Source organism: Triticum dicoccoides, chromosome 6B (genome assembly GCF_002162155.2).
Source record: "Triticum dicoccoides isolate Atlit2015 ecotype Zavitan chromosome 6B, WEW_v2.0, whole genome shotgun sequence".
Classification (NCBI taxonomy): domain Eukaryota; kingdom Viridiplantae; phylum Streptophyta; class Magnoliopsida; order Poales; family Poaceae; genus Triticum; species Triticum dicoccoides.
In genome coordinates, this window is record NC_041391.1 from 233180731 (window position 1) to 233206786 (window position 26056).

General features: G+C 44.2%; 1 protein-coding gene across 1 annotated transcript; it reads left to right on the top strand.

The window, feature by feature from the left end:
* The first annotated feature begins 22385 nt into the window (after positions 1-22385).
* Positions 22386-23974, top strand: LOC119326154 (transcription initiation factor TFIID subunit 12b-like). The gene has a single exon (XM_037599865.1). The coding sequence runs from the start codon at positions 22485-22487 to the stop codon at positions 23739-23741; it is 1257 nt and encodes a 418-aa protein (XP_037455762.1). The 5' UTR covers positions 22386-22484; the 3' UTR covers positions 23742-23974.
* The last annotated feature ends 2082 nt before the right edge of the window (positions 23975-26056 follow it).

Sequence of the window (26056 nt, forward strand, 5' to 3'; positions counted from 1 at the left end):
CTTATCATTATTTTCTATAACTAGCTATTAGTACTAAAAGCATGATACATATTATGCAAAGAGATCATCTCTTAAATAAGAGGGAATTATTTCTCTCCTTCACTTTAACATTTATCCTACTTTCTTCATCTCAAAATAAGTGTTATGCGTACTACTACAGTTAATACAAAGTTGAGACACTTATTTTTGGACGGAGTAAACTTATTATAACATAGCATTTTACATGCCCTCATATATAAGGAGAAAAAAACAATTTTGTGCCAGTCCGGTTTCATGCTTCGCGGTTACTACCTCCGTCCTGTTTTATAGGTCCTCTTCGTGTTTAGGGTCAAATTTTGACCATACTTTAATTAACAAAATGGCAATGCAAGTCATAAAAAATTATATCGTTAGAAACTATATTCAAACTAGTAAGCGTGCACGTACAACGCATGTATCGTTAAGAAGTTATTGTTCGATCTATCCTAACATCTCCTACTAAACGGATAAAAGCATCAATAATTGGACTGGGAAAATATGACCTACTCTCTATGTCAGCGCCCTCGTATGTCATCTAACACATCCAAACAATGTCTAGACGTGTCCACTTTGAGCCTCATTTGTCTATCCATGCGGTCAGGTCCCCCAAATTGTCTGTCACATGCATATTATTGGTTGGGATGGAGAGAGAGAATACAACAACAACAAAGCCTTTAGTCCCAAACAAGTTGGGGTAGGCTAGAGGTGAAACCCATAAGATCTCGCAACCAACTCATGGCTCTGGCACATGGATAGCAAGCTTCCACGCACCCTGTCCATAGCTAGCTCTTTGTCGATACTCCAATCCTTCAGGTCTCTCTTAACGGACTCCTCCCATGTCAAATTCGGTCGACCCCGCCCTCTCTTGACATTCTCCGCATGCTTTAGCCGTCCGCTATGCACTGGAGCTTCTGGGGGCATGCGCTGAATATGCCCAAACCATCTCAGACGATGTTGGACAAGCTTCTCCTCAATAAAGAAAGAAAAAATTGGTCTAACATGAGCCGCGTCCGATGTAGCAGACTGCCCGAATAGCCTCATTGCTTCCCCATATATGGAATGATTTTGAGGGACAGACGGCCTTTTTCTACTCTCTTGGGTCCTGGCAAGGGGCACAAAGTGCGGGAGGGGGTGGGCCGATGCTCTAAGTGTGGTGGTTTGCTCCCCACATCCTCCGACACCACCCTGGAATAATACGCCCTCGTCTCCTCCGACCTCGCTCACGCTTCAGTGAACCGAAAAGTTATAAACAACATGCCATTCCTAGAATATGTTATCTTTCGATGGAAACAACAATCTATTGATCATCATTAAAAGAGTGTATGATGCTAGTTACCAACAGCTAACTAACAAGATCAGGGTATTCACCTAAATTGTTACCAACATTGTTAGTCCATGTACAAATTTATTGCTCTCTTTCCCTCATACACAACTTCATTTAAAGTAAAACTAGGTAACCAAGTCTTCATATGGTTAATCTCTTCGTAGACGTTCTCGATGCGGCATATTCAGAATGTCTTGGCCTATATGAATTACCTTTTACCAACAACTTCGAAACCACAATTCTCAAATTTGAAACAACAATTCCCATGTTTAGGCCCTGTTTGTTTGGGCTTTTACTTTTGCTTTTGCAACTTTTCCACTTTGGCAAAAAGACAAAAAAAACTCCTAAATAGATGTTTTTTGCTTCATCTTTTGGCTTATACCATCATACAACAATATTGATTCATAAGCACAAAACCGAAGCAAATAGCCCCTATTTAGGAGCTTTCGTGGCTTTTTTTTCAAAGTAGAAAAGATGCAAAAGAAGAAGCAAAAGCCTAAACAAACAGGGCCTTAGGGCGTGTTTGGTTGGAGTCCAGGTGATCGCAAGCCTGGCCTTGCATGTGCCTGGTTCTTGCCTGACTCTCATTTAGTTGGTGCCTGGCCGAGAAAATGGCTGCCTGGCCTTGTCGTTGCTGGAAGCATGGTTAGCCTGGCCTAGTTCAAAAAATTTAATAAAATAATATATTCAACCCAGGCAGTGGGATCTGCCTGGACCAGGCATCCAATTTTTCAAGCCTGGTTGTGTGCTGGCAGTAATCAAGCATTGAGGACAGCGTTGGAAATCTTTTAAACACAAAAGGACAAATTAGCAGGCAAGGAAGGGATCCAAACGCTTATGCATCAGGCTAGCATGGCCAGGCAAAAAAGGTTGCCTTCTCAGGCTTCGTCCATGCACTATTTTTTTTCCAGGCACACTATCCAGGTTTTCAACCAAACATGTCCTTAGTCTTCTCAAGCAGTATAATGATACTTGCTGCCAAGTGAAACATACAAATAGCTAAGAAATATCAAGATGTCCCACGAGATTACTAATAATTGATGAAACTTTACTTTAAAATGCAATGCTTGAATGTAGCAAAAACTCGTTTCCTTCTTTTCCGAGAACATACAGGAGAACTGTGTGTATAAATATATTAAGAAGGGAATAGTACATCAACATATTGAAGGCCGACAAGATCAACGACGCCACTAAGTTTAAAAAATTGTGAAACAAAGGAAGACACGACCTGAAACTACACATTGTTGTCTCTTTAGCAAAAATATTTTCTATGGAAAAATCAAGCTATAACTTATAGGTAGCACAACATAACTTTCCGTATATTTCAAATTTTGTCAGACCACAACAAGAGAGCAATCAGTCTCAGACTTATACTTGGGGAAAGGCACTCCAGGAGTGCCATAAACTTCTGCCATGCCAGTGCACATCTTGCTCGCGTTGGCGATCAACCCTTCCATTCTTAAGAAGATCAACCGGCTCATCCGCGACTTTCTCTGGCACGGCAACAAGGACACACATCATGGCTCTTGCATCGTGTCCTGGCCAAAGGTGGGTCGTTCCCTAGCTCTCGGTGGCCTGGCGATTCGTGACCTACACCACACTGGTATCGCTCTATGCACGCGTTGGCTTTGGCTGCAACACATCGACCCCTTGCGTGCGTGGAAACACCTTCACCTGCCAGCCGATCCCGAGGCGTCTCAACTCTTCCGCGCCTCGACAGTTTGGACACTCTGCGACGGTAAAACCTGCAAATTCCGGCAAGATCATTGGCTCCAAGGAAAATCTATCCCAGAGATCGCGCCCACCCTGTCCTCCCTCATCCTGAGGCGTCACAAAAGATAGAGACTTGTGCGCAAAGCTCTCACTGATCATGGCTGGATCGCGGACATATACGGCATCTTAAACCCCCTGACGGTCATTGAGTACATCCATCTATGGGGTCTACTCCAGGGCATCGAGCTCTCCGACGAGCCAGACAGGCTGACCTGGAAGTGGACTGCCAACGGCAGCTACATGGCGCGATCTGCCTACTACGCGCTATTTCTCGGAGCTACCACCACACCCCGCTGGCAGCTCATATGGAAGACCTGGGCCCCCTCCAACCCAAAGATATTCCTCTAGCTTGCCTCCCTTAGCCAATGCTAGACCGCGGACCACCGAGCACGACATGGCCTGCCACACGACCCCGTCTGCAAGTTATGAGGCCAGGACAATGAGACCCTCCACCATCTCCTTGTTGGATGCGTCTTCTCACGCATTGTCTGGCACGGCATCTTGGCATGGTGCCGCACGCCCGCATCACCCCCCGACAGCAACACCGGCTTCTTCTAATGGTGGACAGCTACCAATGTCCCAACAAGCCTACGCAAGGGCATCAACTCCCTTGTAATCCTCACCTCCTGGGCCATATGGAAGCACCGCAACGCCATCCTCTTCAACAACGCATCACCCAACCACAGCACACTCCTGGACGACATCAAGTAGGAGGCGATTCTCTGGGCAAGAGCCGGCGCCAAAGGGCTCGATCGAATTATCCCTGTAACATAAACATGTAACTTGATAGGTTGAGCATCCTCGAACTCTCCTGCTCACCCTGCGCATCCGGGCACCGCCATCTAATGTGTACGTTACCCAGGGCGCCAACCCTTTTACTCTTTTTCCCAACCTATCGATGGAATGATACGCAATCTCGCGTATTCAAGAAAAAAAAGGAGTGCCATAAACTAACTTCAATATGCTCCTTCTCTCTTACCAACACAAGGTTTAAGCTCAACTCACCCCAAGGAGAAAAGTGAACTATAAAATTTAGGCTAAAATATACATGCAAATGTTTCTCAAACTGGAATTATGTGCACTGTGAGTAGAAAACTTCATACTGAAGCTGACCTTATGTTTCTATAGAGAAGAGACACGTAAAAAAGATACATCAACATGCATCTACCAATGAGGCAACCACTTGCATCACGTTTTTGTTGACAAAAATTTCAGATGCACAAAGTCGAACACTGATATACCATCATTTTTAAACTTTCACCATTAGTTATGCAAATCAAGTGTGTGTCTGTTATTTTCCACCAAAAGCATTACAAGCATCACAAATTCGACAAGCATGGGCTGAAATGTTATAACTGGAAGTAAAAAATAATAATGGTGATGTAAAGATTTGTTCTATGCCCTCAAGAACTTATTTTCTGAAGCAAACAAGAGATGACTCCTAAAAAAATCTGATTACCTTTTACCTGAGTTTCAATTTTTTTATCAATAGTAAGATGTTCTAATCTTGTAGTCTCAACTAATGTTGGTTTCAAGATGTGATATGGATCATTAATGAAGCTGCAACAATATGTAGTGAAATAGATTTTCTGGTTTCAGTCAAGTTAAACCTAAAAAAAGGAGGGCCAATTATTTACTGGAGTCACAAATTCAGTGTGACGCCTTACCTTGTTGTTGGCTTGGAGGCCTCCCATCCCATCCTTGTTTATTCCTTATTCCATCCCTCTTTGTTTCCTTGAGCTCCTCCCCCTTTCCCTTTTCCTCTTCATCATCTTGCAGCAAAGCAACCGAGTTTGAGATGCATCAGACTTTCACAAATAACAAAGTAACTTTGGAACTTCATATACTATTTCTTCTTTCGATGTAGTAGAGTCCAACCTTCTGCAAGTAGAGTCAGGCATAATTACTTTCTTCATATAGTCAGGTTTGCATAATTACTTTCTTCCTTGTAGTAGATTTGGGCATCTTAAGATCGAACACCTACAAGTTTCAGTGATGAGGTAAAAAATAGTTAATTATAATAGTATCGCTTTTTATGGGGATTATAATTGTATCATTGCAAGCAGGAGTGCCAGACTAACTGAAGTTTCAGCCAACAGATTTATACATATATTATTGAGCCCATATATTGGTAATAGCATTAGACTTCATATATCAAGTATGCATCAGCTTTGTTGACTTGTCAGGCCATTCATTGACTATCCAACAGAAGAACAAAGGATCCATCAACTTCAAAGTTCAGGAACTAAGGATCCATCAAGTTCAAAAATACATGGTTGATGGAATAACATGCATGTGATCTCAAAACATAAAGAATTGATGATTTGGCTCTAGTCAACAATAAGATAAATCGCGCCATGAAAAAATTGACAAGTAGGCACGAAGGAATGAAAGATATGTTTTTATTGCTAAAGTAAGCAGATGACATTTGGAAGTTTGATGTTGAAATAACAACGACTGACCTTGAATAATTAGAGTAAACAGAAACGCTAACAGAAGAAGCAGGTGTACTGGAACATCAAGACCATGATTACAACTGACTGATCCAACTAATCCAGCACTATGTGCTCCATCTCGACAGAGGACATTTTGTTCTCCTTGTGATAGTGCAACTATCCCTGGGTGGTTTTGGTAATGATTAACAACATATAGCTCATTGAACTAATGCCATTACAAGATAAATATTTCAGGGAAGTTCAATGATTGGCATGGCATGGATAAGGAATGTGGACCCCTCAAAATGCAAAGGACAAAAGATTGGCTCAAGCTTCAAAGTCCAAGACTCTACATTTTCTATTTTAGTGATCCAATATCACATTGAGTCTATAGGAAAGCCAATACTATTGAAAGGGGATGAGGTGTTGCTTAATGGCTTGCTTGCTCAAAATTCTTAGTGATATGCTCCAAAATCCCTCAACCACTTTCTCATATCCACATATGTCCCAAACCAAAAGTCAAACTCGGCCCTACCGATTTGATCCATTCGGCACCACCAATTTCATTTGACATAGCCACTGCCAGAAACCCTAGTCTTTTCGGTCTCACCGATAGGGATCTCGGTCACACCAAGATGGGATTGCAAACTCTCTGTCTCCCTTCGTAATGTTTTGGTCTAACCGAGATGAGCGATCGGTCCCACCGAGTCTGCAATGCAAACTCTCTGTTTCCCTTTCGTAACGCTTCGGTCCCACCGAAATGAGCGAATCGGTCCCACCGAGTTTGCGACCAACCCTCTATTTGCTTATTAGCAAAGTCGGTCCAACCAAGTTTGAGTAATTGGTCCAACCAAGATTACGTTATGCCCTAACCCTGATGATATCGGTCCCACCGAGATGACATGTCGGTCCCACCGAAATTGACTAACGGTCACATATGCATTGAATTGGTCCGACCGAGTTTTCTGATTCGGTCCCACCGAGTTTGGTATAATGTGTGTAACGGTTAGATTTTGTGTGGAGGCTATATATACCCTCTCCTCATTCATGAGGGAACCCATCAGATCGTGCCTACACTTCCACTACTCATTTTCTGAGAGAGAGCCACCTACTCATGTATTGAGACCAAGATATTCCAATCCAACCATATGAATCTTGATCTCTAGCCTTCCCCAAGTTGATTTCCACTCAAATCATCTTTCCACCAAATCCAATCCTATGAGAGTGATTTGAGTGTTGGGGAGACTATCATTTGAAGCCCAAGAGCAAGGAGTTCATCATCAACACACCATCTATTACCTTTTGGAGAGTGGTGTCTCCTAGATTGGTTAGGTGTCACTTGGGAGCCTCCGACATGATTGTGGAGTGAACCAAGGAGTTTGTAAGGGCAAGGAGATCGCCTACTTCGTGAAGATCTACCCTAGTGAGGCAAGTCCTTCGTGGGCGATGGCCATGGTGGGATAGACAAGGTTGCTTCTTTGTGGACCCTTCATGGGTGGAGCCCTCCATGGACTCGCGCAGCTGTTACCCTTCGTGGGTTGAAGTCTCCATCAACGTGGATGTACGATAGCACCACCTATCGGAACCATGACAAAAACATCCATGTCTCCTATTGCATTTGCACTCTCCAAACCATTCCCTTTACATTCTTGCAAGTTGCATGCTTTACCTTCCGCTGCTCATATACTCTTTGCATGCTTGATTGAAATGTGTTAAGATTGCTTGACTTATGCTAAGTTGTTAAAATCTACCAAGAACTAAAATTGGGAAAATGTTAAGTTTTTATTTGGTCAAGTAGTCTAATCACCCCCCCCCCTCTAGACATACTTTCGATCCTACAATTGGTATCAGAGCTTTGGTCTCGATTTGCCTTGATTTCCATAGCTTTTGGTGATCATAGCCTTGGTTTCACAACCTAGGTGAGTATGGCGTCTAGTGAGGGAAATTACGACCGTATAGGTCCTTACTTTGATGGTACTAATTTTCCTACTTGGAAGCATAAGATGAAAATGCATATTCTTGGACATAACCCCCCCCCCCCCGCGCGCGTTTGGGATATTGTGTGTACTGGCTTGCAAGGTGAATTCTTCCATGGGAGAGAACCGAACCGTGAAGCTACCGCGGAAGAGTTGAAGATGCTGCAATACAATGCTCAAGCTTGTGATATCCTCTTCAACGGATTATGCCCCGAATAATTCAGCAAAATTTGAGAATGCAAAGGAAATTTGGGATACTTTGATTGACATGCACGAAGGTACCGACTCTGTCAAGGAGTCCAAATTGGATGTGCTTCAAAGTCAACTTGACAAGTTCAAAATGAAGGATGGTGAAGGTGTCGCTGAAATGTACTCTAGGCTTGCACTCATCACAAATGAGATTGCCGGCTTAGGAAGTGAAGAGATGACCGACAAATTCATCATAAAGAAGATCCTAAGAGCCTTGGATGGAAAATATGATACCGTGTGTACATTGATCCAAATGATGCCCAGTTACAAAGATCTCAAGCCAACGGAAGTCATTGGAAGAATTGTTGCTCATGAGATGTCACTCAAGGATAAGGAGGAGCTTCACAACAAGTCAAGTGGTGCTTACAAAGCCTCATGTGATGCTCCTACATCATCAACTAAGAAACAAACCTTCAATGAGGAGTTGAGCTTAATGGTGAAAAACTTCAACAAGTTCTACAAGAGTAGAAGCAAGGAAAGGAGTTCCAAGTCAAGGTCCTACAATGACAAAAGATCTTCGAGTCATCAACGTAATTGCTACAATTGTAGAAGACCCAGACACTATTCCAATGAGTGTACGACTCCTTACAAAAGGAGAGAAGATTCACCTAAAAGAAGAAGTAGAAGAGAAGAATCACCACCAAGAGAGGGAAAGAGTAGAGATGATCGTTATGAACGAACAACATCCCGGAGAAGCAAGGATTCGGAAAGGAGGTACAAATCATCAAAGAGCTACACAAAACAAAGACATCAAGCTCATGTTGGTGAATGGGTATCCGGCTCCGACTCCGACAATCACTCCAAGAGAAGCTATCACTCCGACTCCGAATATACTCAAGATGAAGGTGTTGCCGGTCTAGCACTTGTGTCAACCAACTCCTATGACATATTTGACTCACCAAATGAAGGAATTGGAAGATGCTTCATGGCCAAAGGCGCAAAGGTATCACACCCCGAGTATGTTGATTTCAATAGTGATGAAGATGACTTGTTAGGTGATGATGATTTACTTGTTGACAACTCTAGTGATGAATACTATGATGAAACGTCAATTAATCATGCTAATCAAGATAAAATGAATGACAATGATAAGGAGAAGATTGAGCGCCTAACTAAAGAACTAAACACTCTTAAGTTAGCTCATGAAACTATCTTGGAAGATCATCGAGAACTTTTAAAGACTCATGAGAAGTTACGCTTTGAAAAGCTCAACCTTGAGCAAGAGCATGAGGTTTTAAAGGCAATCAATGATGATCTTCGCAAGAAAAGTTCTTCTTACATTGCCAAGCGTTTACTCTTATCTACTTACATGCCAGAAGTCAAGTCTAGTAACAAGAGCTTCTTATTCTAGTAGTAACAATAATCATGCTAAATCCAATGTTGTTGCTTCTAGTAGTTCTCTTGATTCCACTAATGATTCTCTTAGCCAAGTTACACTTGAGCAAGAAAATAGCTTATTGAAGGGAATTATAGAGAAGGGTTTCTACAAGAGCCTTGCCGGGAGTAAGCAATTTGAGGCAATTGTATGCAAGCAAGGAAGGCACCGGAAGAATCAAGGTGTTGGTTTTGAACGAAAGTTCAATGCCAATGGTGTTGAGTGGGAAGAAGATCAATACCCCAAGATGAAGTTTGTTCCTCAACAAGAGAAGTATGATCCTACTTCTTTCCAAGGGACACAAGCTCAAGATGATCTTCCACCACAAGACCACAAGCAAAAAGGCAAGCACAAGCTTCAAGAGGAGATTGATGCATTTGAAGAAGCTCCCAAGGCCTTGGTCAAGTGGGTACCCAAGACTACATCAAGCTCTACTTCATCAAGTTCCACTAATACCCCAAGGATTCCCATCAAGATGATGTGGATCCCAAAGAAGAAGAACTAGAGAGTTCTTGAGGGTGACTCCGCCAATATACTTCACTCATATCATTTTGGCAAGGACAAGTGCAATCAACCTCCACATCTTGCACTAGTTCAAGGAGTCACAAACCCTCTTGTTGGTAAGACAAGGGACAAGGTAACCTAATTCTTTCATGGACATCATCTTGTGTGTGCATCACTCTATGTCTATGGATATCCTTGCTTGTTCCTTGTGGGACTAACCCGTGTAGGTATTGAAAGTGCAACTCACTTCAATGGATTGCTCCAAATGATCAACAACATTGAGCATCCACATCTTCAACATCTACATGAAGTCATTGTCGACAAAACCCAAGGTTAGTTCATCCCTATTAGGGGGGATCTCACATCTAGGGGGAGCTTTGCTCTAAAAAAATTTGAGCAAAAGCAACTCTAATGGTGTGAACACAACAATGCTTTATGTAAAAGTGGTAACCCCACTTTTGCTTAAACGATGAGTATGACTATGATCAAATGTTCTCATTTGACTCCTAAGTCAATATACTCATATATAGATGACCTAATCATCGCCAATTGTTTGATAGATGATAGAATTGGTTGTGCATGCCTTGCCACATATTTCATTTGCCATTTTATTGTGTGAGCATGTTGGTTGCATATTTTACTCATTCGAGGAAATCTACTTGTTGCTTTGGTTGTTTGGTTTCTTTTCTTTTGCCAAGTGGATGGACAAGAATGCCTAAGAACCTTCTCTAGCTATTTATGATTTTCTTGTCTCAAACTCTATTCATGCTACATCACAAAGTTTGATCAAGTCAGATCCGAACCACTCTGTGTGAGGAGCACTCGGAGTCCCCGATTCGTCATAGACTCAAACTTCCAAAACCTCTTTGTGCATTTCGGTCTGATCGAGAATCCATTCCGGTCAAACCGAGTTCACTAAGTTGATCTAGGTTTTCATCTCGGTGCAACCGATTTGTACACTTCGGTCACACTAAGTTGCAGCAACCGCTTGCGATTCTGCAATATCGGTGCCACCGAGTTGTTCCACTCAGTCACACCGACAGGGTCGGGATATAAATACCCACGGGTGAGACTTTGGAAATTTATTCAAATCTTCTCAGCCCGCGCGTGTCCTGCTCTGCCTCCTCAGGTCTCCAGATTGTCTCCTCGCCGCCAATGACCTCCCGCCGTTGGACCCTATCGCCATCGACGGATTCTGCTCCGCCGTCGTCGCCGTAGCGAACACTCGCCGCTCTAGGGTATGTGTTCGACCCCATGTGCTATCTTTTTCACTCTGATTCCTAGCACAAGGACAATGCCATACTTCTTGCCACGAATGAGATTAAACTATCCAGCCAAATCTTCCTTAGGTCTAGATTGATCATAAAATTTTAGGGTTAGTCCTCGACAGAACTCATCTCGGACCGACCAAAATGTAGAAATCGATCTCACCGATTCGGCTTAGGCCATTGCACTTGCACTTTTCGGTCTGACCGAAACATGCAAATCGGTGTGACTGAGTACAGGATACTGTGAAACCCTAGCAATCTCGGTGCCACCAAACTGTGACTCGGCCCAACCGAGTTCACTAGTTTAGGTTCCAAGTGTTGCTTCGGTATCACCGAGTTTGTCAATTCGGTAGCTCCGAGATCACTTCTGTAGTGAGCTAAAACTAATCTTTTTGACTCAATTTGTTTTGCAAAACCTCACTTTGTGATGCTCATCTACTCTACCTCATCTACAACCTATTCACAGGGTCTGCTGACAGGTTGACTGCAAGATGTCTGACCAGAGTGAAAGCCAGGACATGTCTGAACAGCCAGGACAGATGAGTGAGGGCACTAGTCCCTCCAGCAGCTATGATGAGGGCAGCAGGAGCACACCTAGTAACTTGCCCAAGGCAGCTACTAGAACAAGGAAGAAGAGAACTTCTGATTCAGAGGATGAATATTATGTTGCAGCTGATGATGAGGCCATTTCCATGAGGAAAGTTGTGAAGAAAGAGTTTGGCACAGCTGCATCAACTAAGTCAGGCATGAACAAGAAGGCACCTGCCAGGAGAGTGCCTACATCCAAGCCCAGGAAGGTTGCCACAGGTGAAACTATGAAGTTCACCATTGAATCTGAAGAAGAAGAAGAAGAAGCTGGTGAGGACAAGAAGAAGAAGAGGGCAAGAACAACAACAGCCAAATTTCTTGGAAAGTCCACAATGGTGAGATCAGATGATGAAGAGGAAGAGGATGCTGCTCCAGCACCTAAGTCACAGAAGCTCATGGGAGATGCTATAAAATTAGGGGCTGCTACTAAGTCCAAAACTGCTCCCAAAGCTGCTTCTACTGTTTCCAAGACTGCACCCAAGAGGAGTACTAGGAACATACCTGCTGAGGAGAAGAACAAGGCCCCAGTGCCTGAAGCTGCAAAAGAGGAAGCTGAAGCCCAAGTGCTAAGGAAGCTAGATCCAAAGATCCCTGACCATAATGATGCACATCCTGTTGCAGAGGACATGAGGATCAGGAAGGATGCATGACTGAGACAGTGGAGAAAGGCTGACCCCTATGTTGTTAGGAGGAGAACTGTTGTGGACTACAGGTTCCACACACAGGAACAACAAGATTTCTATGAGACAATCCTTCTTGACAAGAAGCCCATAGTGTGTGACATGAGATGGGTGGACTGGACCTACATAAGAGAGAATGAAGAGCACTTCCCAGGTGTCTATGTCAGCTTCAAGGCATGTGAGGTTGACAAGTTTGTTGGCCAAAAGCTCACTGAGTGGAATGATGAGCTGATCATGCAATTCTATTCAACTGCTCATTTCTATCCAGATGGAAGGATAGTGTGGATGTCAGAGGGTACAAGGTACCAATCTATAGTTGATGAGTGGGCTAGATTGATCAATGCCCCAGAAGCTCATGAAGATGACTTGGATGTCTACGCCAAGAAGAAGAAGGATCACAACTTAATGGCTAGCATGTACAAGAAGATTCCTGATGCAGACCTAGAGACTCACAAGTTTGGCTCAGTGAAGCACCTTTTATCAGGGCTGCCAACCATCAACACCATTCTGAGGCACGCTCTGTTGCCAAAGTCTGGAGATCATAGAATGATCAGAGGACACTCCATCAACTTGCTGCATATATTTGATGTTCCTCAAAAGTTCAAGGTGATGAGTCTGATTGTGGAAACAATCAAGAGGACAGCTGCAGATCAGAAAAGATCTTGTGGGTATGCTCCACAGATTTAGGTGCTCATCAACTCCAAGATGGGCACAGACACATATTTGTTGGACAAGGAGCATTTACCCCTCAAGCCAGACTTTGAGGACAACATTGTTGTCATGAATGAAGAAGATCCACCATCTGTGCAAGCACATGAGAAGAGAGAGAAGGCAAGGGCAGAGAAAGTTGCAAAGATGCCAACAGCTGAAGAGGCATCTCAGATATTCTTGAAGAGCAAGCAAGATCAGCTTGGATATCTAATTGCATCCACCTTGAGGATTGAGAAGGGCTTGGCCACCCTGACTCAAAACCAGGAGAGCTTGGAGAGGATCATTGAGCAGAAATTCTATGATCTTGATGTCAAGGTAACTGAGATCCAGTCAATAGTTGAGCAACTTCAGGAGGAAGTGGAGGAGAAGAAGGGCAAGTCTACTACATATGCTTTTACTAGAGTGCCCAGGAGTCAGAGATCTGCTGCAGTGCCTGTCCCAGACACAAGAGCTACTACATCTGCACCAGCAGCCACAACTTCAGTGCCACCACCTACAGCAGCCACTCCACCAGCTCCAACCACATCTACAGACGCTTTCGTCCTTGGAGTCATCTCTACACCACCTCATGAAGACCAAGCCTGAGAGATGCATAGCACTATGCGTATTTTTTAACTTTTTGGTACTTGTTGCCAAAGGGGGAGAAATATGTATAGACCATAGTCTTCGAGAGAGTGTTGTTTTGTCTCTCTTTACATTTTATTTGCTTGAACTTTATTGTTTGTTTACTTGATACATTATGTCTTTTGTGAGATACTTGGATGATCATGTGTTTGATCATATGCTACTTTAATGTGTGCTTGAATGATATATCCTTCATATCCATTTATGATCATTCACTTTGCTTGGTGATGAGTGTATGTGTTCAATTATTATCATTTTGAGCGCTCCACCAAGATTTATGTGACATGGAAGAGTGACCCATGATCCTAACAAATTGTGCATTTGCAGTCCAAAGCAAATTTTAAATAAAGCACAAATTTAGGGGGAGCTCTTGTTTGTCACATACTTCTCAAAGCGACAATGTAGTTCAATCTTATTATACTTTGATCTATATGTTGCCATCAATTACCAAAAAGGGGGAGATTGATAGTGCAACTATCCCTGGGTGGTTATGGTAATGATTAACAACATATAGCTCATTGAACTAATGCCATTACAAGATAAATATTTCAGGGAAGTTCAATCATTGGCATGGCATGGATAAGGAATGTGGACCCCTCAAAATGCCGAGGACAAATGATTGGCTCAAGCTTCACAGTCCAAGACTCTACATTTTCTATTTTAGTGATCCAAGATCACATTGAGTCTATAGGAAAGCCAATACTATTAACAGGGGATGAGGTGTTGCTTAATGGCTTGATTGCTCAAAATGCTTAGTGATATGCTCCAAAAGCCCTCAACCACTTTCTCATATCCACATATGTCCCAAACCAAAAGTCGAACTCGACCCTACCGATTTGATCCATCCGGCGCCACCGAGTTCATTTGACATTGCCACTGCCAGAAACCCTAGTCTTTTCGGTCTCACTGATAGGGATCTCGGTCTCACCGAGATGGGATTGCAAACTCTTTGTTTCCCTTCGTAACGTTTCAGTCTAACCGAGATGAGCGATCGGTCCCATCGAGTCTGCAATGCAAACTCTCTGTTTCCCTTTCGTAACGCTTTGGTCCCGCCGAGACGAGCGAATCGGTCCCACCGAGTTTGCCTGACCAACTCTCTGTTTGCTTATTACCAAAGTCGGTCCAACCGAGTTTGAGTAATCGGTCCAACCGAGATTATGTTATGCCCTAACCCTAATGATATCGGTCCCACCAAAATTGCCTAACGGTCACATATGCACTGAATCGGTCCGACCGAGTTTTCTGATTCGGTCCCACCGAGTTTGGTATAATGTGTGTAACGGTTAGATTTTGTGTGGAGGCTATATATACCCCTCCACCCTCTCCTCATTTGTGAGGGAATTCATCAGATCGTGCCTACACTTCCACTACTCATTTTCTGGGAGAGAGCCACCTACTCATGTGTTGAGACCAATATATTCCAATCCAACCATATGAATCTTGGTCTCTAGCCTTCCCAAGTTGCTTTCCACTCAAATCATCTTTCCACCAAATCCAATCCTATGAGAGTGAGTTGAGTGTTGGGGAGACTATCATTTGAAGCACAAGAGCAAGGAGTTCATCATCAACACACCATCTATTACCTTTTGGAGAGTGGTGTCTCCTAGATTGGTTAGGTGTCACTTGGGAGCCTCCGACAAGATTGTGGAGTGAACCAAGGAGTTTGTAAGGGCAAGGAGATCGCCTACTTCATGAAGATCTACCCTAGTGAGGTGAGTCCTTCGTGGGCGATGGCCATGGTGGGATAGACAAGGTTGCTTCTTAGTGGACCCTTCGTGGGTTGAGCCCTCCGTGGACTCGCGCAGCTGTTATCCTTCGTGAGTTAAAGTCTCCATCAACGTGGATGTACGATAGCACCACCTATCGGAACCACGACAAAAACATCCATGTCTCCTATGGCGTTTGCACTCTCCAAACCCTTCCCTTTACATTCTTGCAAGTTGCATGCTTAACTTTCCGCTGATCATATACTCTTTGCATGCTTGCTTGAATTGTGTTAAGATTGCTTGACTTGTGCTAAGTTGTTAAAATATGCCAAGAACTAAAATTGGGAAAAGGTTAAGTTTTTATTTGGTAAAGTAGTCTAATCACGCCCCCCCCCTCTAGACATACTTTTGATCCTACACCTTGGTGGTCAATTTCAAATACGCCCATGATGTTGTACACGTAGATGTTCCCTGCATCCATCTTCTCAGCCCTCAGAACCTGCTGATATGTCTCCAACGTATCTATAATTTTTGATTGTTCCATGCTATTATATTATCTATTTTAGATGTTTAATGGGCTTTAATATGCTCTTCTATATTCTTTTTGGGACTAACCTATTAACCGGAGGCCCAGTGCCAGTTTCTGTTTTGACCTATTTTAGAGTTTTACAGAAAAGGAATACCAAATGGAGTCCAAACGGAATGAAACCTTCGCGAGGATCTTTCTTGGACCAAAAGCAATCCAGAAGACTTGGAGTTGAAGTCTGGGACTCTACGAGGAGGCCAGGAGGCAGGAGGGCGCGCCCGGGGGGTAGGCGCGTCCCCACCCTCGTGAGCCCCTCGTAGCTCGACCGACATACTTCTTTCGCCTATATATACTCTTATACCCTAGAAACATCAGGGGGAGCCACGAAACCACTTTTCCACCGCCGCAAACTTCTGTACCCGTGAGATCCCATCTTGGGGCCTTTTCCAACGATCTGCCGGAGGGGGGATCGATCACGGAGGGCTTCTACATCAACACTATTGCCTCTCCGATGAAGCGTGAGTAGTTTACCACAAACCTTCGGGTCCATAGTATTAGCTAGATGGCTTCTTCTCTCTCTTTGATTCTCAATACAAAGTTCTCTTCGATGTTCTTGGAGATCTATTTGATGTAATATTCTTTTGCGGTGAGTTTGTCGAGATCCAATTAATTGTGGATTTATCAACAAGATATTCTATGAATATTATTTGGTTCTTCTCTGAATTCTTATATGCATGATTTGATATCTTTGCAAGTCTCTTCAAATTATCGGTTTAGTTTGGCCTATCAGATTGATCTTTCTTGCAATGGGAGAAGTGCTTAGCTTTGGGTTCAATCTTGTGGTGTCATTTCCCAGTGATAGTAGGGGCAGCAAGGCACGTATTGTATTGTTGCCATCGAGGATAAAAAGATGGGGTTTATATCATATTGTTTGATGTTATCCCTCTACATCATGTCATCTTGCTTAATGCTTACTCCGTTCTTATGAACTTAATACTCTAGATGCATGCTGGATAATGGTTGATGTGTGGAGTAATAGTAGTCGATGCAGAATCGTTTTGGTCTATGTTCATGATCATTGCCTTAGATGTCTTCATAATTATGTGCTCTTCTATCAATTGCTCGGTAGTAATTTGTTCACCCACCGTAATACATGCTATCTTGAGAGAAGCCACTAGTGAAATCTATGGCCCCCGGGTCTCTTTCCTATTATATTACATCTCTTTTATTTACATCGCACCTCGTTTACTATTTTGCAATCTTTACTTTCCAATCTATATAATAAAAATACCAAAAATATTTACTTTATTATCTCTATCAGATCTCACTTTTGCGGGTGACCGTGAAGGGATTGAAACCCTTTTATCGCGTTGGTTGCAAGGTTCTTGATTGTTTGTGCAGGTACTAGGTGACTTGTGTGTCGTCTCTGGATTGATACCTTGGTTCTCAAAACTGAGGGAAATACTTATGCTACTTTGCTGCATCACCCTTTCCTCTTTAAGGAAAAACCAACGCATGCTCAAGAGGTAGCACCTTCCACCAGTCGCCTAGAAAATAAAAAACATAAAAAGTTAATTATTTATGTATATTAGCAAGCTATACAATTTGGGATGGATTTGCACTGTCCATCCTGTAATACTCCCTCCGTTCCTAAATATAAGTGTTTGAAGAGATTCCACTATAAACTACATTCGGAGCAAAATGAGTGAACATATACTTTAAAAAGCGTGTATATACATCCGAATGTAGTCTCTATAGTGGAATCTGTACAAAGACTTATATTTAGGAACGGAGGGAGTATTTAGTAGTATCCAAATACTTTGCCTGCTCTTTGGTGAAGCACATAGCCACTACATTAAATAGTTCATGTGTTGTTATTTCAGAGAATGCATTATATAATGCAACATCATGCTTCTTGTAATATGAGAATTACTGTAATTATCGCACTGTAATATGAAAAACACCGAGATCACGGGTTGGGGTTACTATATTTAGGCCAAAAAAAGTGACTTGTATAGAAGGATACTCTCCTACTATTGCCATACAAAAAGTTGAAAGTGGGAAATATTACTTCACATCATCCGTGTATGCAGGCAATCATCAGACATCATACGCTTGCAAACTGTCATGAACTCTTGCTCTAAAAAATATGAAGGCACCTGCAAAAGAGCCATGCACCATGCAAAAATCAGTAAATTCAAGAGTAGCACTGCCCATAAGAAAAGCAGATACAGATTAGTAATAAAACTCTCAGGCTGGTTCAGTATATGCATAGACCAAATCTGCATGATGCAATGACATTTGGTGAGTGGTGACATTGAGGTTGTTGGCAACTCTGAGATGGAGGGGATCAGGGAGCAATTACTCGTCAGTCGTCGTCGCCTATCGGCATGACCATCCATGGTCAATCTTTGAGTATAAGCTCATCCGTATTCAGACGTACGTGAGCAACTCTCGGACTCGTCGAAAGAAGTAATCTCTCCGTTCGGAATTACTTGTCGCGGAAATGGATGTATCTGCTTCAGATACATCCATTTCCGCGCAGATACATCCATTTCCGCGACAAGTAATTCCGAACGGAAGGAGTAGCAGTGTAGGTCGCCGCCGAGGCGGGCGGAGGAGCAGTCGGATTGCTGTACGGTGAGGTCGGCGAAGGAAGCGCGGCCGGCGAGGATCTGGTCGTCGAGCACGGCCAGGTCGGCAAAGGATGCGCGGCCGGCGAGGATATGGTCGCGGCCCACGACGGCATCGGCACGCGTGGTGCGGAGATGACCCGGGACCCCTTGTGTGACGCCCGCACCGTCGCCTCCCCCGCCGCCGCCCATCTTTTCCTTCCACCGATTGGCTCCGTTCACTCGAGCCAGCAGAGGAGCAGCGGCAGGTGGTGGGCTGGCAATGGCGATTGTTTGGGAGAGACTGGATCGGGGGCCAACAGGCTCCTGGCACTGGCGATCCCGCAGACGGATGACACGCTGCGATGGCAGGGTCCTAGGGCTTCCGTCGCGTCGCCTCCCTGCTCTGACGATCTCGCAGACGGATGCCACGCTGCTCGCGATGGCGATGGCGATCGTGCGAGGTCGTGCTGTTGGTGAGAACTGCGTGATTGTAGGGGACGGACGCGGGGCTGGTAGTTACCTACTCCCTCCGTTTCAAAATAGATGACTCAACTTTATACTAACTTCAGTATAAAGTTAATACAAAGTTGGGTCATCTATTTTGGAACGAAGGGAGTATTTTTCGGGAAACACTAGTTATCTGTAGTCTGCTAGGAGACCATCATCAGACCGCTCAACTATCGTTGATTCTATCAGAATCTGACGGTCATAGATAGGCCTAATCCCTTGCCTTCGTATGCGAAAAAGGGCCCCGCCAGCAAGGAAGCTAACGACCCGCACAATTTGTGCGTAACTTTCTTATAATCACTCCCCTCGCAGGAAACCGCGCTCGACCGGAACCGGAACCAGATCCTCTAACATTGAGAAAAAAAATTAAAGAAGTTATAATACCCTAACTTTCCTTCTTTGTATCCATATGATTATGGCTAAAACAATTTAAATTAGTTTGCAAATTGATGATATACTGTGTACATTTATCGTAATTACATACTCCCTCCGTCCGGAAATACTTGTCAAAGAAATGGATGTACCTAGACGAATTTTAGTTTTAGATACATTCATTTTTATGTATTTCTGCGACAAGTATTTCCGGACGGAGGGAGTACAAACAAATTGATGGTGAAATAAAATTAATTTTAAATTACTTATATCTACAGTAAACAACCTACTAACTACCTACTAACAGTCCCTAACTTTTCTTCTTTATTTTACACTAGGCAAACACTATAGCACCGTGACTTTCCTTCACAATGTTAGAGGATCCGGTTCCCCCTCGACCTCGCCGCCAAGCGCACCACCCCGGCTTCCTCGATCTCGGCGCAATGGCGCTCACCTCTTGCCTCCCTCTCAACTGGTTGTCGAGCATCACAAGCAGTTCACGGCCCATCCCCTTCTTCGTGTCGCACGCATCTCCCCCGAGCTCGTCGTCATCCACCCCGTCCTCTCCGACCTCGACACTCATCAGGTGCTTCATACTCACCTCGTCGTGAAGCAAACACATCCACCCAACCATCCAGATCTGTCCCCTGCTCCTCCCCATCTCATCCCTGATTTTGGTGGTTCGCCAGGTTGCCCGTGGGATGAATCGTTTGGCGGAGTAGGACCCGACGCCTAGAGAACCTGCAGTGGTTTTTGGCATGTCTCCCATACCCATCTTAAAATCAAAGGTATTGCACTGCCTCGATCGCCCCTAATTTGATAATTTTCATTTGTCACATATTGTTGTTAATTTATTTTCTGCCGAGGACTCATTGGTATTCTACCTACTATTGTTCTTTTCATGTATTAGGTTATGAATCGTCCAAAAAAATTTAGTTGAAGTATTTAGATCATTCGATCACGCATAGATATTTAGGCAGGCAATCGTGCTTATTCCCTCGATTCAACAATCGGTGCTTTGATTTAAGATGAGAATTCTTGACAAAAACAATCTTGGAATGTTTCTTGTATAAAGAGGTTCCACAAATATGCATCCATAGTTGCTGGCAGATTCATTTTAAAAACTTAATGCTTCCAACCAACACTTATATATGCACCAAATGAATTATTTTTTAGCTTCTCACCTCGAAGGTTATGTATTGTAATTATTTTGTTTCGGGGTACTAGAAAAAAATGCTTTCATATATAAACAGAAACTCTCTTCTATTTTGAAAGTTAGGGACACAAAAATGCATCCTCATCTTGTGACTAGGCTTAAATTTTTATACATTCTCAATATTCTATGCTTATACCAACACTATGTTGATTTACTATGTTTTGATGCTTCTTGTAAACATTTAGTTTTGTTGTCTATAAAATTGCTTCTATACTTCAAGTGATAATAGGTTCGGTTTGTATATTGGAGACACAAGAGATGCATCCTTAGGATGGTACCAATCTTACTTTCTTGTCTACTAATGTCAAGGTCCAGTATTTTCATGCTTCCTACATTATTGGTGTACTACCTTCAACAAATAAGCTTACTTAGTTCTAATGCCTTGTTTCCATACAACTATTTTCATCAGACAGCGAGCGTATCCGTTTATTCCCTCTAACCCATCTTTCATATTTGCTAGCATATTACATTGTGTATGTTCTCAGGTGAAACTCGACAATGAAGCAACGGAACCAGAGGGTATGCTCAAGAGTCGATATGCAGCTGGTTGGTTAAACGACGTTGTTTTAAGTCTTCCTAACAAGTGGAAAAAACTGATTTGTGGACACTCGGGTAATCCATAGCCACATGTGCGTCACCACAGTTGCCTCCACTGTTGGTTCGACGAGGCAGAACACCGGCAACCTTCCCATAACTGATCACCACGGCGCATGTGATCTAGTCTCTCGAAGCATCTAGTATATAGTTTTGAAGCAATATTTATACAATCAGAAGTAATTATACACCAAGTATGTGTTGTTCTGCCATTGCGGAAAATATTGAGATATGGCGAAGCTTTGTATAAATTATGTTTTTGCACCAAAGCATCGAATGATAAGTAATGAAGCTTTATTAATTTATGTATGAAGCAACTAAATGACACATCGATACCGACGCACCGGATGATAAGCAATGAAGCTCTATTATGTTTTGTATATGAAGCAGTGTCTCATTCACACTGAAAGATGCTTCCACTACAAAACATAACTATGCGTCCATTGGTTGAAAAAACGTTTTCATCAATAACTTCCAGGGAGTTTGACAAATGTTGGGTTATGGAATAGAATCAGGGAGTACTTTTGTAGAAAAAAATGTTTGCATCAATAACTACATAGATTCTTTTTGTCTCATGAAAAAAATGCTTCCATTGCAGTTAAAAAAAAGAAAATTCTTCCATTGCCATGTGTGTTATGGAATAGAAAAAAAAATCAGGGAGTATGTTGGAGATTTATCGCATATAATGGAAGCATCATCTACGGGATTCTGTTTCCTAAAATATCAGATATAGTGCTTCTCACAAGTAATGCTTCCATCACGTTGGTGCTTGAATTTGGTAACCTAACGTGATTTAGGGAAGGATGCAACAAGGAAGCAACGTTCTAGGGAGAAAGAAACAAATGGAAAGAAATAATAGCCCAATCGTGGGTTGCGGGAGTAGTGAGGAAGCATTCAATTAGCGGGTCCAACAAATCTCGCGTGGGTCTAAACCAGTAGATCGGACGGACGTCCTGTTTCTAATCCAATGGCTAATAACTACTTAGAAACAGTACGGTCAGTCATTGAAATTTGCTAAATCCACGCCACAGATCTATCAGATAAATGATGACTGCTAGATTGAGACAAGTGTGACTAGGTGATGATTGATTCGTGCGATTTGTGGGACTAATTGTTAGGTGCATGTAAGAAATTTTTTAATTAATTATTTAATAGTAGTCGAGATACAAATCTAATGATATAATTTTTAATGACATGCATTAATATTTTGTTAGTTAAATTTATGGTTAAAATTTGACGCAAAATAGGAAGAGTGCGAGGACGGAGTGAACTTATTTTTGGACGGAGTATGAGACTACCGGTCTCTGCGTGATGACGGTGAAAAGGAACACAGCAACACGACCCGTCCCAATTACGCAGACCGTCCAGGGCCCACCCCCGTCCTCTCCGATCGCCGCCGCCGGAACCCTACAACCGGCCCGCCATGGCTGATCCGCCATCCCTAGCCTCCACCGCAACGCCGCAGCCCGACCAGCTCGCCACCTCTGCTTCCATCCCGCAGAACGCCAACCCCCAAATCCCCCTGCCCCCCATCGTTTCCTCCGCGCAGGTCAACCCGGGCTCGGCTGCTACGGGAGGCAGATCCACGGACCCGCCGCAGTTGCAGGCGCCTTCTCCCACGCAGGCGGCTGAAGGAGCCGGAGGATTCGGTGCGATCCACCGCTCAGGCCCGGCCTCCCTCGCCCCCACCGTCGGCCAGCCTCCACGGTACGCGACAGTCGGCACGACATATGGCACGCAGATGGCCTTCCCGGGCGGCGGGGGGCAGTTGGGCCAGCAGCCGGGGCTGCGCGCGGCCATGTTTGGACAGGGGCAGCCGAGGATGCTGCAAGGGCAGGGCAACGCAGCCTCCGCGGCGCAGTACGGGCTCCAGTTCCAGCCAACGATGATGGCGCAGCCAGGGCAGAGGGGCGTGGTACAAGGCGTGCAATTCAACACTCCCACTGCACAAGCGCAATCCATGGGTGCTTCCCTGATGAACCAGATGAGGCCTAATGGAATTGCTACCCCATATGGTGCTCAAACTCAGCAACGTTCTGCATATCATGCACAAATGAGGCCACAGCAGCCACCTGGATCATCACAAAATGGGCCTGTGGTGCAAATGTTACCAACGCATCAGATGCAATCGTCAATGGCCTCGGCTGTTTCTCCACATCAACGCCAGCAAGAACAAATGATGCAACTGATACAACAACTTCAGCAGAGAGGATTGAATCGCCAGCAGATTGCGCAGGCGCTGCAGCGGCTTCCCCATCTTAATGCCCAACATTTGAACCAGCAGCAACGGCAACAACAGCAAGCATCTCCCAGGATGCCAGCATCTGCTGCAGGGAAGCCCGCAAACACGGCAGGATTGCAGCCGGCGACACCTTCCTCAGGCGGAACAGCGGCGGGTGCAAATGCGCCGCATCAAGGAGGGGGAAATTGCAGCCAACTTCTTGGGAAGAGAAAGATACATGATTTGGTGGCGCAGGTGGATCCACTCTGCGAGGTTGATCCAGAGGTGGAAGATTTGATTCTGGAGATTGCCGACGACTTCATTAACACAGCGGCTGATTTTGCGTGCAGGCTTGCAAAGCACAGGAAATCATCGGTTGTGGAAGCCAAGGATGTGCTACTGCACCTGCAGAAGAACTGTCACCTGTCCGCTCCTGGTTTCTCACAGGAGAGGATGTGAATGAATCTGCAGAGAAATTCAGTGTAGGCTTTGGTACAATTATGTCATTTTCTTTGAAAGCGTGAATTGTATTTGAGATAGATAGTTATACCATTATAGGTAAATTGCTGAAAAAGATAGATCGATATACCTCTCATTAGTCATGGACTCATAGTATGTGTTTGTGCGTAGATGGAGCACATGTATATGGTCCCACGTACCTGACGACATACACTGTGTACATTGCCATCTGACATTTTTGTACACCATAGAAACCCAGCCGTTCCACCCAGTAATGCGTGGCTCTTCATCAGCGGCGAAATTGTTGTAGGGTGAAACCTTAAGAGGGATCTTTTCACACTTGGAACACAAGAGAAAAATTTACTTAAACAAAACCCAATTACACATCCACTAGATAGCAAACACATAGATCCACAAGAATACAAGCACAATCCAAGGAATCAAGCACTAGGTAAAGTTTTTTCCACTCCAAAGTAGGTGAGGTCTTGATGACAATCTTCTCCAAGAGAAGGTTTTGAAATCCACTAAGGGATCCTCTCCTAAGAGATCTTGATCTCCAAGTGGAGGGGCAGAAGGAGCAAAGTTCTCTAAATATCTCATATATACTTTGCTAACCCTTACAAATGGTCTAGGTACGAATTATATAGGTAGGTGGGAGAGGGGGACGAAGTGGAGGCCCAAACAACCACTATTTGCCGTCCATCCTGATGGGCCCGTGCGCACAGTACAAGCCGGTGCGCACGGTGTGCTACTGCGACGAGGGCCCGTGCGCATGGGGTCTGGAGGCCGTGCGCATGGGGTCTGGAGGCCGTGCACACGGGGTCTGGAGGCCGTGCGCACGAGGTGTGCGTCTTCATGTCCGGTAGCTTTCTGGGAGGCACGGGGTCGGGGGAGGCCGTGCGCATGGGGTTGCCTAGGACTTGCTGTTTTGATCTTGATGAACTCCTCCTCCTTCCTTGTAGCCTTAGGGTCCTTCTCCTTGGCCTCCGGGATGCTCCCTGGCTGCTTGGCGGCGGACGTCCTCGTACCTAACGATGCACAATGTTCCATGGTGAGGTAGCAACCAAGTGCAATGGATATTCATGTCAATCTCGAAGAAGAGTGGGTTCGCCTTAAGTCCGATAGGTTCATTTGGGTTTGAGGTGCTATGAAGGTGTACATGAAGATAACCGTAAGATGCTCCGCATCTTAAATGGTTTGTTAACTCGTCTCTTTCAAATAGGGACGAAAGCTAGACGAGGATACGCTGTGGTCACCTTCCACCGGTGCTTTTTCCTCTGGTTGAGTTGCGAATTCAAGTGCGATGATATTTGCACTACTCTGTTTGTCTCCTCAGCTGCGATGATAATTTGTGTTTGAGTGCGGCTGCAAGTTCTCGTGATGTCCAAGCTCATACCAGATGATTGTGGCTGAAAATTTCTCTGAGACGCACGACTATCACACACGTGTGGAACTGATATGACCTATTTTTAAGAAGTTCTTTTTTCTTCTGAAATTGTAGTTCATTTGAGATGACTTGGAGCAAATTGTATCTTCAAGCTCATTAGATCCCTTGTGTCCCCCCGCCAGAAAAAAAGATCCGCTGAGAAGGATTTTGTTTGTTGAGAAGGATAAAATGTATCGGTTTTGCTATGTTGATTGTTTTTTAGATAGCTAACTGCTCATGTCAAGCAGGGGTTTGTTACTTTACGGGTACCGGCAAAAAATCGAAATGGACATGGAGATAGACCTGGATAGATCAAAAGAAGAACTACAGTATTTTGGTCTTTTCGCATCAACCTCCCCACTGTCTGAAGCTGGAGTTTTTTTTAGGGAAAGCTATCTGGCGCATTTTAGTGATTGTGAATCAAAGATACATCGGATATGAGCCAGGGCAAGAGAAAATTAGGGTTCAATGACCCAGGTACAAGCTTCAGAAAGTAAAGACAGACCTAGCTACCTCACGCGCCGCCATATTGGCTTCCCTTGGACGGTGGACAAACTTAACTTCTGTTGAACATGTGTACATGTACGTAGGTCTGGGTCCTGTATGCAGTACCTGTAGTATCTGTCTCTCTCTGTATGTACGTGTATCTTAGGAGACAAGATACCGGTCGTACCCCTTGTATCTATATATATGTGCCTAGTGCACGACCAATCAATTATCGATGCATCAAATCATTCTCTACATGGTATCTATCGCAAGTCGATCTTTCAGCTTCCGCTAACCCTAGCCGCCGCCTCGGGCCGCCGCCGCCGCCGCCGCCACCCCAAGCCGCCGCCTCCACCTCTCCTCCCCGCGCGCCCTCCCTCCACCGCGCGCCTCCCTCCCCACG

Excerpts from the sequence above, each read along its gene's own strand:
- LOC119326154 (XM_037599865.1), top strand. The coding sequence starts at position 22,485 with ATGGCTGATCCGCCATCCCTAGCCTCCACCGCAACGCCGCAGCCCGAC.